This window comes from Budorcas taxicolor, chromosome 4 (genome assembly GCF_023091745.1).
Source record: "Budorcas taxicolor isolate Tak-1 chromosome 4, Takin1.1, whole genome shotgun sequence".
In the NCBI taxonomy this organism is placed as follows: domain Eukaryota; kingdom Metazoa; phylum Chordata; class Mammalia; order Artiodactyla; family Bovidae; genus Budorcas; species Budorcas taxicolor.
Genome location: NC_068913.1, coordinates 14,988,652 through 15,003,043, shown reverse-complemented (window position 1 = coordinate 15,003,043; position 14,392 = coordinate 14,988,652). Strand labels below are relative to the sequence as shown.

The 14,392-nt window shown below is 38.9% G+C and overlaps 1 protein-coding gene across 2 annotated transcripts in view; it reads right to left on the bottom strand.

Annotated features, from left to right (window-relative positions):
• The window catches only part of DYNC1I1 (dynein cytoplasmic 1 intermediate chain 1), a 380,644-nt gene that overhangs the window by 312,385 nt on the left and 53,867 nt on the right, over window positions 1-14,392 (bottom strand). For both annotated transcript variants that reach the window (XM_052638333.1, XM_052638334.1), the window contains exons 3-4: window positions 9,462-9,576; window positions 6,643-6,733 (exon numbers count right to left, since the gene is read on the bottom strand). In XM_052638333.1, the coding sequence (XP_052494293.1) occupies window positions 6,643-6,733; window positions 9,462-9,576 (206 nt within the window). The remainder of the gene's footprint in view (window positions 1-6,642; window positions 6,734-9,461; window positions 9,577-14,392) is intronic.

Here is a 14,392-nt window from a genome sequence, read left to right as displayed (position 1 = left end):
ATATATGATGACATACATCTTGTGTGAAAGAATATACACGAAGGTATTAAGAATGCTAATGCATATTCTTCGTAGGAACATAATTTGTTCTATTTTTGCTCCTTTATCTTTTCTAATTGTATAAAATGAACTGATATTATTTTTATAATAATAAGAGGTTATTAAAAATAAATGGGGGGTGCTTGAGTGTCCTTGACTGATTGGAAGATAGAACTTAGTGATGGTATTAAAGCCATAAATGGTCCAAAAGGAAGACAGAAATCAATCGAATTACTGTATCCATCCACCCAAGCCACTTGTCACAAAATTCAAACATCAGTCATCTTCTATCTTGTTAAGGAGGTTATGTAGTAAGAGGTTGCACAATATGTTATCATATTGAGACATATTTTATCTTTGAAATCATTTGAAAGTATTCCTTTTAAATCAAGGTTTGGACAGTGTGTAGCCTATGCCCTGGTGTGCAGTAAACTTTATGATGTCAATACTTTCCTAGTTTCTACAAGCCAACGCGTTCTCTAATTTAGCTTTGTCACTGGGAAGCCTAAGGAGTCTCAGCCAAACATGAGAACATCCCTAAAGCAAAGTCCCTTATAAGCCATCCATGTACATCAGAATAAATGTGGGCTGAATTATTATCACTTCAATAGATTCATTTCTGGTCAAATATCTGAAGGTTAGGAATTAAGGATTAAGGTAAATCAAACAGTGATATTAGATTGGTGCAAAAGTAATTGTGGTTTTGCATTGTTGAACTTTGCCATTTGATACTGGAATACATCTTTTAATAAATATGGTTATGTTATATATCATTTCAATGAGCATTTCTTGCCTTATTTTTTTTGCTAATGACTTATTACCTACTGTGTATTTTACATTTATTTTAGACTTACAGAAATCGTGTTAGACAAAAAGCAAATTTGAGCGATGTTTTTATTTGAGTTCAAAATGGGTCATAAAGCGGCAGACACAACTCGCAACAGCAACACGTTCAGCCTGGGAACTACTAATGAACGTACAGTGCAGTGGTGGTTCAAGAAGTCTGGCAAAGGAGAAGACAGCCTTGAAGATGAAGAGCGTAGTGGATGGCCACTGGGAGTTGACAATGACCGACTGAGAGCCATCACCAAAGGTGATCCTCTTAAACTACATAAGAAGCTGCCAAAGAACTCCACATCGACCATTATATGGTCATTAGGCATTTGAAGCAAATTGGAAAAGTGAAAAAGCTGGATAAGTGGGTGCCTCATGAGCTGACCGAGAATCAAAAAATCATCATGTTGAAGTGCTGTGTTCTCTTATTCTATACAACAATGAACCATTTCTCAATCAGACTGTGATGTGTGATGAAAAGTGGATTTTATAATTGCAGATGTCCAGCTCAGTGGTTGGACCAAGAAGAAGCTCCAAAGCACTTTTGAAAACCAAACTTGGACCAAAACAAGGTCACGGTCACGGTTTGGTGGTCTGCTGCCCACCACTACAAATCCCAGCAAAACCGTTATATCTGAGAAGTATGCTCAGCAAATCAATGAGATGCACCGAAAACTGCAATGCCTGCAGCTGGTACTGGTCAACAAAAAGGGCCCAATTTTTCTCCATGACAATGCCTGACCACATATCGCACAACCAGTTTCAAAAGTTGAATGAATGGGGCTACGAAGCTTTGCCTCATCCATCATATTCACCTGACCTCTCGCCAACCAACAACCACTGCTTCAAGCATCTCAAAAACCATTTGCAGGCAAAATGCTTCCACAACAATCCCACTGCTGGGCATACACACCGAGGAAACCAGAATTGAAAGAGACACGTGTACCCCAATGTTCATCACAGCACTGTTTATAATAGCCAGGACATGGAAGCAACCTAGATGTCCATCAACAGATGAATGGATAAGAAAGCTGTGGTACATATACACAATGGAGTAGTACTCAGCCATTAAAAAGAATACATTTGAATCAGTTCTAATGAGGTGGATGAAACTGGAGCCGATTATACAGAGTGAAGTAAGCCAGAAAGAAAAACACCAATACAGTATACTAACACATATATATGGAATTTAGAAAGATGGTAATGATAATCCTGTATGCGAGACAGCAAAAGAGACACAGATGTATAGAACAGTCTTTTGGACTCTGTGGGAGAAGGAGAGGGTGGGATGATTTGGGAGAATGGCATTGAAATATGTATAATATCATATAAGAAACAAATTGCCAGTCTAGGTTCAATGCAGGATACAGGATGCTTGGGGCTGGTGCACTGGGATGACCCAGAGAGATGGTATGGGGAGAGAGGAGGGGGGTGGGGTTCAGGATTGGGAACACGTGTACACCCATGGCGGATTCATGTTGATGTATGGCAAAACCAATACAGTATTGTAAAGTAAAATAAAATAAAATCTGAAACAAAAAGGAAAAGAAAATGCTTCTACAACAAGCAGGAGGCAGAAAATGCTTTCCAAGAGTTCCATGAATCCTGAAGCATGGGTTTTTATGCTACAGGAATAAACAAACATTTCTCATTGGCAAAAAGGTATTGATTGTAATGGTTCCTATTTTGATTAATAAAAATGTGCTTGCGCCTAGTTCTAATGATTTAAAATTCATTGTCTGAAACCAGAATTACTTCTCCATCAACCTAACAGCTGGAACTCACATATTCTTAATTCATGTCACACTCCTTTCGTGGTGCTTTACAGATACTAATTTGTTTAATCATGATTACCTTATGGAGTAGGTTGTGTAGCACATAGCAATTGCTGTTAGCGATGATGTAGGGCTGAGGTATAGATTGTGGAAACTTGTATCGACCTGCCCAGGTTCAAACCTAGCATTGCAGCTATGCCCTGTGTGAACCTGAGAAAATTTCTTCTTCTCTCTGTGCCTCCATGCCCTGTAAAAAGTAGGATGATACTTGATTCTTTCAATAAATGTTTAACACCTATTATACGGACACAACCACAAATATGCCTTACTCCATTCTCGCAAGGAACCTATCACTTCCTGAGGAAGAAAAACATGTCTTCAACCAAACATAAATCATTCTTTAAGAGCTATAAAATGCTAATGCTTCACTCTCATGTATCAAAGATGTAAGCTCTTGCTTTGAAATTAATATTCTTTATCATATTGAGAAAAACATTTATATTCCTAGTTTACTAAGTTTTAAAATATGAGACTAGATGTCTACATTTTGCAAGTACCATTTCAGTATACATGGCAATATTTACTTTTCCCTTTTTGACCTTTTTATATGCTGAATAAAGGTAACATTTTTCTATACTAAAATATCCTTGAATTTTTGAATCCAACATAATTAAGCATAACATTGTATCCTTTTAATATTGTATTGGATTCCAGCTACGAATAACGTATTTAGGATTTTTTTCATCTACATTTATATGTAAAACTAGTCTTTCAAATTTTTTATTAATAGGTTAATTTTTTGAAACCCAAGAGCTTGTTCTTTGTTTAGTATGTTTAAACAAGCAATGATTAACTGACTCTACCAAAACTAATTATGAGAAAGAGAAAAGTACCACAAATGTAAATTGTAATGAGAAGCAGGCTGTAACTACAGAAGCAGAAATTGGAACACAAATTATGATACTATAAGTTTAAAAATTAAATCACACTAGTATAATTGAAAAAATGTTAAATATATCTACTCTCTATTCACTCAGTTTAGAAAATTTACTTAACTGCTCCTAAAAATCAATAAAAGAAATTTTTGTTATACTTTATATGTTTAAAGCACCATTTAACCTTTTCTTTATAATAGGGCATATTAAGTATGCCAATTTCCAAATTAACCACTTACAGGGGTTATATAAGAAATGTTTGCTAATTCTGGCTCTGCAAAAAATTGTAGTTTTGGTTTGAAAGTCCGGCAAATGAAAGAATTTATGTGCACCTTTAGGCAGGACCAGATGTGTTGCTTTGATTCCTAAGTTATCTTCTGCAAGATTTTCCATTTTTCCAAAAGTTCAAATTCTACACAAATATGCAAATTTATGGCTATAGAGTTATATTCTTAGGAATTACCAAGTGCTTTTCTCAGTCTCGTGTTTTATGAAGTGTTAGAGTTAACAGTAACTGCATTTAAAGATGTTTCTTCTACAGAAAAAGACATTCCAAGTAGAATTTTTAAAACTGAAATATAACATTCTTCTGAAATTTTACTCGCATATATACTTGATGGAAACAAAAACATAAATTTGCATGGAATGTGCCTAAGTTCAAAACAAGGGCACAGTTTACCAAGCTATTCCTAATGCCTTCTCAAGCCAACTCTGTGCTCAGTTCTTCTGAAAAATCATTTCCTCAAAGCCAGTTTCTTTGCATCCCTATGAAACCTGCACTTAGCAAGGGATATACTCATTGACTTCAGCTGCCTGCTCTTGCCAGAATGTTTCTATAAAGAACTGAAGCTAGTTGGAGTTTGTGTGAGGTGGGAGTAGATAGCACCTCTTCCAAAGTGGTTAAGTTAAAAAAATCATGTAAGAAGGGGAAAGAAATGACATTCCCTCTAACAGAATAACTGCTGCTGTCCCCAGAGCGCTAACAGCATCAGTCAACTTTCTCTAGAAGTTTTCAAAAGGGCTAATCAACTATGAAGTTGGTAATAGTATTTAAAACTGCCAATGGAACCCCTCGACACTACACATCACTGACACAATACCATCGCTGTGCAGAAACAGGCAAATATATTAACTTAATGATAGGTCAATGGACCCCCCTGAGGAATGTGATTATATTGTGCCAGCTCTTGTATAAATGTTAGATCTTACATGCTGTGTTATTATTATTTTTCCTCCCCCACCCTCAAAGACCTTTTGAAGTGTTCAAAGCAAAAAATGCGGGAAGACGTGTGCTACTCCAAATCACAAAGGCGATTTGCTAACGCAATCCAGCCTGGTGCCCACAAAAGCCTCTATGTTCACTTTTCTCAAATTGAAAGCAGTGTCCAACCTGTTTCAAAAGACCCTATGAAAACAAAACACTCAAGTCTGAAACACATGAACAGACAGGTATTGGGGAAATCATTTTAGTCTTATGTATTGACTTTAGAAAGCTAAAAATCCTACAACACAGGCTAACCCTATTCTCATTTCTGTTTTTCTCTACCAAAATTGCTGAGGTTTTTCTGAAAACAACGGACCATCAGAAGATAATGCTCATGATAAGGTGTTAAGTGAACAGAGAAAAATGCAAAATCATATACCTCTCCTTCAGGAATTCCCTTGTGGCTCAGCTGGTCAAGAATCTACCTGCAATGTGGGAGACCTGGGTTCAGTCCCTGGGTTGGGAAGATCCCCTGGAGAAGGGAAAGGCTACCCACTCCAGTATTCTGGCCTGGAGAATTCCGTGGACTATGTAAGTCCATAGGGTCGCAAAGAGTCGGACATGACTGAGCGACTTTCACTTCACTTCCTCCAGGAGCAATACAGTAACAAGACATACAAACAGGTAGATAAGGACTGAAAGGTACCCTGACAAGACAAAGGCTGATCTAGAATGCTGGGCCTGTGGATGATTGCTTCTTTTATTGAAACTTTATTAAAATGTTTTATGATTATTTCAAAAGTCAGAGAGAGGTGAGACATCACCAACTCATGAGCCAAATCGAGCCCACAACTCCTTTTAACAAAGTCATTAACATTTAATGTCCATGAGACCATTGCATAAATATTTGCATTCTTAGCTTCTCATGAAAAATTGAAAGGTGTGGAAAAATTGGGTCCATGTTCCCATTTGAGCTCAACCAGCCCAAGAGCTGTGAAGAGACCATCTGAGCTTTATAAAGGGACTGCTAGCTAACAAGCTTCCAAAGGCCCCACTCCCCACTCATCTCTATCGCCTGCCTATGGGCACCCACATGTGGGAATACTGCTGAAGACATCTGGACTGAGAAAGTTTCCATGACCCCATGCATATTAATAAGCCTTCTCCTTTCTCTCATCACATTGCTACATTTTGGATGTTCCCTCAGTGGTCAAATTAGAGAATGTGTATATCAGCCTTGAGAAGTTAGTTACATAATCTTGGAATATACCTAGTGTAATAAAAGTTTGGCAACTGACAAAAATGAAGCAGTTAATCCTGATGATTATAATAATTAATAATGATAATAAAAACACTTTGGGGGCCGAGCTCTCAAATTTCTCAACTCTCCTAAATAAACAAGACTTTTGAAAAAGTAAATTTAGGGTTAGAATATCTCAGTGTTACACTCACAAAGATTCTCATGGAAACCAAAACCAAGGTAGAATAATGAGAAGCTAGATATATATTCCATTTGTCTTTGGTCCTTCCCTACTTTCTTTTAAACTGAAGCCAATGGATATGCTTGAGTTTGTCAAATAAGACACGTGGTGTTAAATTAGCCTAATTCACGCAAGAGTGATACTTTACACTTCGAGGGTTCAAAGTCAATCCTACGTCACCAAAAATAGCAAGCCACCATAAATGTAAACATAAAAAAATGACTGATATGTAAAGAGGAACGCACAGTTAACAATGTGCAACGGAATGGTGTGGGTTTCCAGACTTTTGGTTTCTTGCTTTTTTTGGGGGGGTGGGGAGGGAGGGAGGTAATATTGACATCCCACCATGGCCTTGGTGAAGGGACAATTCTTACCTTGTTAACGGTCCCAGGTCGCCTGAGTCTTGGCTTCCAGCTTCACTGGGAGTGCTCACTGATTTCGAGGAGGGAGACATAGGGGTTGGGACTAAATAATGAAAATAACAGGTATCCCATGTTAAAAAATGCAGCGGCTGCACTGGGGAAGAGCAGTGTCAGATAAATCAAAACAAACGGGCTCAAATTAAAGTGATTGTATGGCCAGGAAAGATTGAGATGGGATAAGGAAAAAAAAAAAAAGGAAAGAAAAGAAAAGGAAAAGAGTCCAGTGAATTTTTCATACTTCGGAAATCAAAATTTGAAATGAATTTAGACAGAATTAACTTAGGGATTCTAAGGCCATGTCCACCTTAACAAAGTAAAATGGAGAATCAAAACAGTTACCTGGATAATTCAAGGCAAATCCCTCTCTAGCATGAACTATCCAGATAATTCTAATCCTCCACTTTATTTTGTTAGTATAGATGTGACCTATTCAAAATAAAACGAGGTGTCTATAAAACTTTAAATGATTATGAAATAAGTGATTCTGAGGACTTTTAGAGGGTCACAGGGAGTCAGAAAAGCCTGCTGCATGTCTGCACTTGGAGGCAAGCCTATTGTCTGTGGAGTATAAACTGCATTTGCTATGAGAGACTGAACGACAGATAGAGAAAAGGGCAAATGTTGAACCCGGTAATTTAAAAATCTCTTTCAAAACAAAGCACGATGCCAGGCCGCTTTATTTTTACACTTAATTAATAGTTTCATCCCCTTGCACTGTTTACTGTGTTTGGGAATTGTGTTCTTTGCATCTGGCAGCTCTAGAAAGCACTGCCGTGTACACGTAAGCAAACCGCCATTCTGAAGACAGGAGAAACAGCTTCACAGAGCAAGGTCAGTGCAGGCTGGAACTCTCAAAAACAAGGGTAATAAAAGAAAATAAATCAGAGGAAATGCAAGTGGATTTTTTCCCCTCTATCTTTCAGATACAAGCCAAATGTCCTTCAGATAGAAGCTGCACCAAATAGCCAAGGTGGCTCCAGGCCAGATGAGAACGGGATCTCAGTATCACTCATGCCAGAGACGCCATATGGGCAGCAAGAAACTTCAGTACATAGTGTAGATTCCCATTTGGTTTCAATCATGTGCAATTTCCTTTTATTTATTTAATAAGGTAAAGGGTTTAACTATGTTGCCCAAATCCTATAACACAATGGCAGATCTGTCAAGAAACTAGGAATTTCACATGGTTCTACAATTAATTCACTGATTACTCTCTGCAATAAGTCAGAGGGTAAGTCGGAGAGACGGATAAAAGTTGAAAACGGGGTCCACTTTTGCCAGAGCCCTTTGGCAGGGATGACGGGATAGTTCAGAATTTGGTCATGGTTTAGGGATGTTTAAACTGTTTTGCTCTTAAGGTTTAATTGCTGGCTTTATGCAGGTTAGGGGAAAACAAATCTTCTACGGTTGTGTTTAACCAGTGTTCACACTGCGGCAGAACTTCAAAGCCTATTTTGAGGCAAAAATATAATTGCCAAGGGTCTAACATGTATTACTTGTCAACTAAGGAATAAAAAGGTTTGTCAGCTCCTCACAGAAGACCCATCACTCAAATATCCTGTGGGTTACATCTCCCATACCACAAAGAAACTAACAAAATAATCAACGTCTTATTGGGGTTTATTATATCATTGTTAGACATATGATTTTACTTACTATTAATACACACTGAGGTTGAGTATAAAATGTTTTCTCATGGTGTTTTCGTTTTGTGTGTATGTACTGAATTATATCCAGAAACACTTAATAATTTATATGATTATTATATTTTGCCCTTTTACTTACTTGTATTGATATACACACTTGCCATTTTATTGTTCATGGGATAATTTTTATTGTTAATTTAAGTAATTATGGAAATAAATGAAAATTTATGTTAATATAAAAGCCAATGATGGAATTAAAAGATGAATGATTTATAAAAGGGGATCTGATACTATCTTTATTTATATGTATTATTTCTAAAGCTTTTTTTTACTATATTGGATATAACGTAGTTTTACAGACACCCTGGAATTACTCTGAAATGTATGGAAAGCAAATAGATAAAGAAAAATAAAATAACTTATCACATGAGTGATATATAGTGACAGAATAAACATATTATGTACAAGTCACCTTCAACAAAAATAAAAGAAATAGTTCAACATCCAAACCCTGAATAAAATGAGATCATGGATAAGTAACTAGGTATGAATGAGTTGGAGGAAGGGTGCTGCAGTAGAGATGCTGATTAGCAATGAAACCAAGATATACAACAGAGTCAAAGAAATTTAAACATGTTAATTAGCTGCTAATCTGCCACCATTTCAAGTTTTCCTTTAAGTTTCCCACCGAGCATTCTATTTTCATCATAGAATAACTCTGTGCCTGGGGTGGTTATGAAATTCATAACCAGATTCACAGTATTTAGGTTGGCAGAGAGAGGCTGGGATTCAGCAATGAAGTTTTTTTTCCTTCGTCTTGCGATTTCTGGTATTTACCAGTGGTAACTCATTTAACAAGGATAAGAGACTCTAACAGTAATGCAGTGGATTAGGTCGACTGCAGCATCAGCCAGTAAGCAGCCAATTGCTAACCACTCTACAATCTGTCCTCCTACCTCCTTCCAGCCCCCTCAATTCCAAAAATAAATACACCTGAACCAGAAGCCAAAGCATTTCTTAAAACATAAAAACAGGAGATGGAACAGAATAGTAAACGCTGGACATGGTCTATCCTACATGAGTCAAATCTGAGGCTATATTAAAACACAAGGCACTCTAAAGTACCTAGAGGGGGCTCTGGCGAGATCCCGATGCTCTGCAGCAGGGCCTCCGTCTCTCGGCGTTTGCGATCCAGGTCAGAGTCATCTGGAACTGGTTCTTTCTTCTGCTGCATGTCAGCCTACAAAAAGTAGATGCCAGTGAGAAGGTGAATAACCGAGCTAAATGTATGCCTCTGAATGAAACTGAAAATGGTAAATGCATGGCAGCAGAGACCAGGCAAAAGCCCTAAATAGATATAAACATGTGTATAAAGGATGAAAAAACATTGTAACATTGTAACTGCTCCATTTAATAACTACTATAAGTACCCAGTACTTTCTCTTCTGGTTGAAGGCGTTTTCCTGCCTCTATCACATGTTAGGAGAGTTTTTCTCACTTGGTCTCAGAAGAAACCATCAAGACAAAATATTTCTAACTTGGATGTGGATTTAAACAAAAAAAAAACAAATCTGTCTAGTTATTTAGATACCCGTGTCCCTTCTGGGAAGACGTATTATCAGTTCTTGATGAGTATGCATTTGTAATATTCATGCCTCACATTTGGGATTATGCAAACAAGGAATTATTAGTGTCTGGCTGTAAGATTAGTTATGAAAATCTGTAACTGTAAAATACGTGATTGTATCAGTACTCTAAGTTTACCATGGTTTCAATAAACCAGGCTAAAATTCTTATTAAGGCATGTGAACAATACTTATCTAAGTATTGTTACATAATTCTGATTTTCATGGGCTTTTCTGTTATACATATTAACTCAAAGGAGAAAATTATGCACGTGGAAAAATATAAAACAAAAAGTCATTCAGGAGAGACACACTCTTTCCCCAAGTGCTTTCTTGGGGAAGACACTCCTTGTATGAGCTTCTGATGCCCAGTTTGTCTTTTTGAAATGAGGAAAACAGAATGCTTGGTGGGAAAGTTAAAGGAAAAGCAACAAGTCAAAATAGCAGCAAGCCAAAATACAGGTTAAAGAAGGTTGGCGGTGGAATTCTGGGGGGGAATTAAATACTCAGGTTTCTTTTCTTTTTCAGAACACAATTACTACTTAAGACAAGGCATTTGCCCCACATCTGAAACACGATAACATCCTATTTGATGTACAGCTACTTCACAACAAGGCTTTGTGAGTTTCCAGGAGTGAGACTGTCTCAGAGTTTGCCAAAAGCCGATTATCCACTTATCAGACACACCTTCCTCTCCGGGGGCAAGTTGGGCTCCCTCACAGACACATTACCTCTTTCAGGAGTACAAAGCACATTTCAAAACAGTAAAGCATAATTTCCATCGTGGCATCTACAACAGAAAGAGTTCATGCAACTTTGACTTGCACCCAGATGGTAACCTACACACCGACTGTAAGCAAAATGCATCTTTGCACACAGTGCGGGGCTCAGTGCTTCTGTTTTATTCACCTCGGGTTTAAAATACACTCAGGTATTTGATGTCTTTGTTGTTCAGTCACTAAGTCATGTCTGACTCTTTGCAAACCCATGAACTGCAGCACACCAGGATTCCCTGTCCTTCATATTTTCCAGAATTTGTTCAAACTCATGTCCATTGAGTTGGTGATGCCATCCATCTCATCCTCTGTTACCCCCTTCTCCTCCTGCCCTCAATCTTTCCCAGCATCAGGGTCTTCTCCAATGAGTTGGCTCTCTGTCATCAGAGGGAAAACTGCCATGATGGGGATCAATAAGGGCTAATGAGGATGTAGAAGATTCAGGTTCTCTCATGTAATCCATGAGATTTCTGAAATGGCAGTTTAATCTCGGAAGATATGAAAGCTCACTTTCTTTCCCAATTTTAACCTTTTAACTAGCAAGTTCCAAAGTTTATGCAGACAACAGAGCCAAAGATGTGTGCATGCTAAGTCACTTCAGCTGTGTCTAAGTCTTTGCGACGCTATGGTCTTTATAGCCCACCAGGCTCTTCTGTCCATGGGATTCTCCCGGCAAGAATACTGGAGAGGGTTGCCATGCCCTCCTCCAGGGGATCTCCCCAACTCAGGGATCAAACCCACATCTCACGTCTCCTGAAATGGCAGGCTGGTTCTTTACCACTAGCACCACCTGTGGAGCCCAGAGGCAAAGACAGAACTAAGATTTTTTAAAAGGACCTTGCAGAGTGATGATCTATGTCAATGTTCACCTATCATAAACTTAAAAGAAGGACTGAAGGGAAAGTGGGGCAATAAAAGAAAAGGGAATCACCACTGTCACTACTGAAATATACATTAAAAAAAAAAAAAGAAAACAAGATAAGCAAAATTCATCTCAGGAAGCCAAAGTGGCATAGCATGGTTTTACAGTGAAGAGGTAAGCCGTAACCGACTGGACTGTCAACTTCACTGAGAATAGATATGTGTTTATTTCGTTCACAACTATATCCTCACATCTAGATCCAGGCTTGCCACACAGTTGACGCTCAGTTTAAAAATGCTGAATGAATGAAACGATTGCCTTTGGGAACTGTTATGTTATAGATATCAAATCTAAGAATTATACACCATTCAGGAGAGTTTCCACCAGCTACACCCCATTCAGAAAGCTCCTTTACCACACTACCATGAGAAGGCATCATCTAAGCTCCCAGTGACCCAGCGCTCATAACAAAGCCATTTCTATATTCTAGCAATAGCAACAAAAAAATTGAGCCTTTCTTCATCCTTGCAGCAAAAATTTATTTAAGGACAACAGGGTGCCAGTGATAATGAACATGGGTTCTAATGAAGCTCATACAGAGTGAAACCGAAGAGCCATCCAATCTTTTCCTTTTGAATCAACTGAAGGCATATTATCTGTAACTTTCTGTCATGTATACCCTAGGCAGAAAGGCACAGAATTTGTTTTTTTCTTTCATTCTATGCATCATTAAGCATTCAAGAAACATATTAGAGTGGGCTTTCCTGGAGGCTCAGTGGTAAAGAATCTGACTGCCCAGCAGGAAACATGGGTTTGATCCCTGAGTTGGGAAGATCCCCTGGAGAAGGAATGGCAACCCACACCAGTATTCCTGCCTGGGAAAGCCTATGGACAGAGGAACCTGGTGGGCTATAGTCCCTCGGGTTGCAAAAGAGTTGGACATGACTTAGCGACTAAACAAGAACAAGAAACATACCAGAGAGTAAACCTCGTGTCAACACACATTGCCAGACAGTGTACAAAAGCAGCACGCAGAACTCCACCTCCAAGTGTCTCCCCCACAACACAAGGCGCCTCCACAACTCATTCTCTGCCTTCTGCCTTTTTTATTTCTTAACGAAACAGACAATGCAATGACAGATAACACGTATTAGTAAGGATAAATCGTCCATCTAGACACAACAGAAACTTAGGAAAGCCGCTGACACTCAACGTTGACTAGCAAAATTGCAAGGTTAGGTAACTGGGCCTTATTGGAAATAAAGCCAGTTCCTAACTGCTATCAATTAACATCTTAAAGTAAACAATGTGCTTCTTCATCCAAGACAGTTATACCAAGTGCCCTAATCATGAAACCTCTGATATTTCCCATGTAAATACTACAGAGTCCTCACACATTTTAATGACTCAATAAGGAGTTTTTGCATACTAGTAATTTAAAATATGCTCCATGTCTCTCCCAGCAAATGGTATTTCTGTTTGTGAGTTGAGACCCAGAGAGGGGACCCAAAGAAAGAAAATTTGTCAGCTGAATGATTCGTCATTTTTACAAAGACAGCTGCAGAGCTGTTAACACACAAGGACAGGTCAGAAAACCCCTGTCCATCCTGTTGTTGTTCGTTGTTCAGTCGCTGAGTCTTGTCCGACTCTTTGCAACCCCATGGACTGCAGCATGCCAGGCTTTCCTGTCCCTCACTATCTCCTGGCGTTTGCCCAAGTTATGTGCCTTGAGTCAGTGATGCCATCCAACCATCTCCTCTGACCTTGAGGCAAGTCAGCAGAAGGCCAAGAACAGGACAAAACATCAGGGTGGCCTCATTAAGCACACCTCATTGCTTTAAAGCCAATTTTTCATGAAATTGGCTCTGCATCTTAAATGGTGGCCACTGTAATTATTTAAAAATCAGATTGCATCCATAATAGCACAACCAAGAAAGCAGTTGACATCCAAAGGCACAGAGAGTGGTAATTTTATACATGAACACAGTTTCCTGGGTCTGCGGAGACAATCAACCTGGGTGGTCCCAGTTCACACTAGTTTTCAGTCATGGCAAATACACTGACACTCAGATTAGCAATTAAAGAGCACTTTGTTTCCTTTTTATTCTAAACATGTTTTATTCAAAATATAAGCCTAAGTAAAGCTGAAAGAAAACAAACATAAGCTTAATGCATGCTAAGTCATTTCAGTCCTGTCCAACTCTTCACAACCCCGTGGACTGTAGCCTGCCAGGCTCCTCTGTCCACAGAACTCTCCGGGCAAGAATAGTGGAGTGGATTGCCATTTCCTTCTCCAACATACGCTTAAGGCTATTTCTCTCTACAAACAAGACAAAAACTAGAAAATCTTAAACTCAGGAGTCAATGATAACGACCCTTAACTGGAGCATCCCACAGACTCAGGATCTGAAGCTTCCAAGGAAATTCACAGAAAAAAAAATGCAGATGCTTGGAAAGAATGTCTGTGACCAGCATCTCAGACCCGCTCTACCTAGGTCAGCTATTCATTCATTCACTTACTCCTTAGTTCTATGAAAAGTGAAAATGGTAGTCACTCAGTTGTGTCCAACTCTTTGCAACTCCATGGACTATAGCCCGCCAGGCTCCTCTCTCCATGGAATTCTCCAGGCAAGAATACTGGGAGGGGTAGCCATTCCCTTCTCCAGGGGATCTTCCCCAGGAATCGAACCTGGGTCTCCTGTATTGCAGGCAGATTCTTTTACTGTCTGAGCCACCAGGGAAGTGCCCCTCTATTGAAGACCTACTATGTGGCAGGATCTGTGCTGGACATTG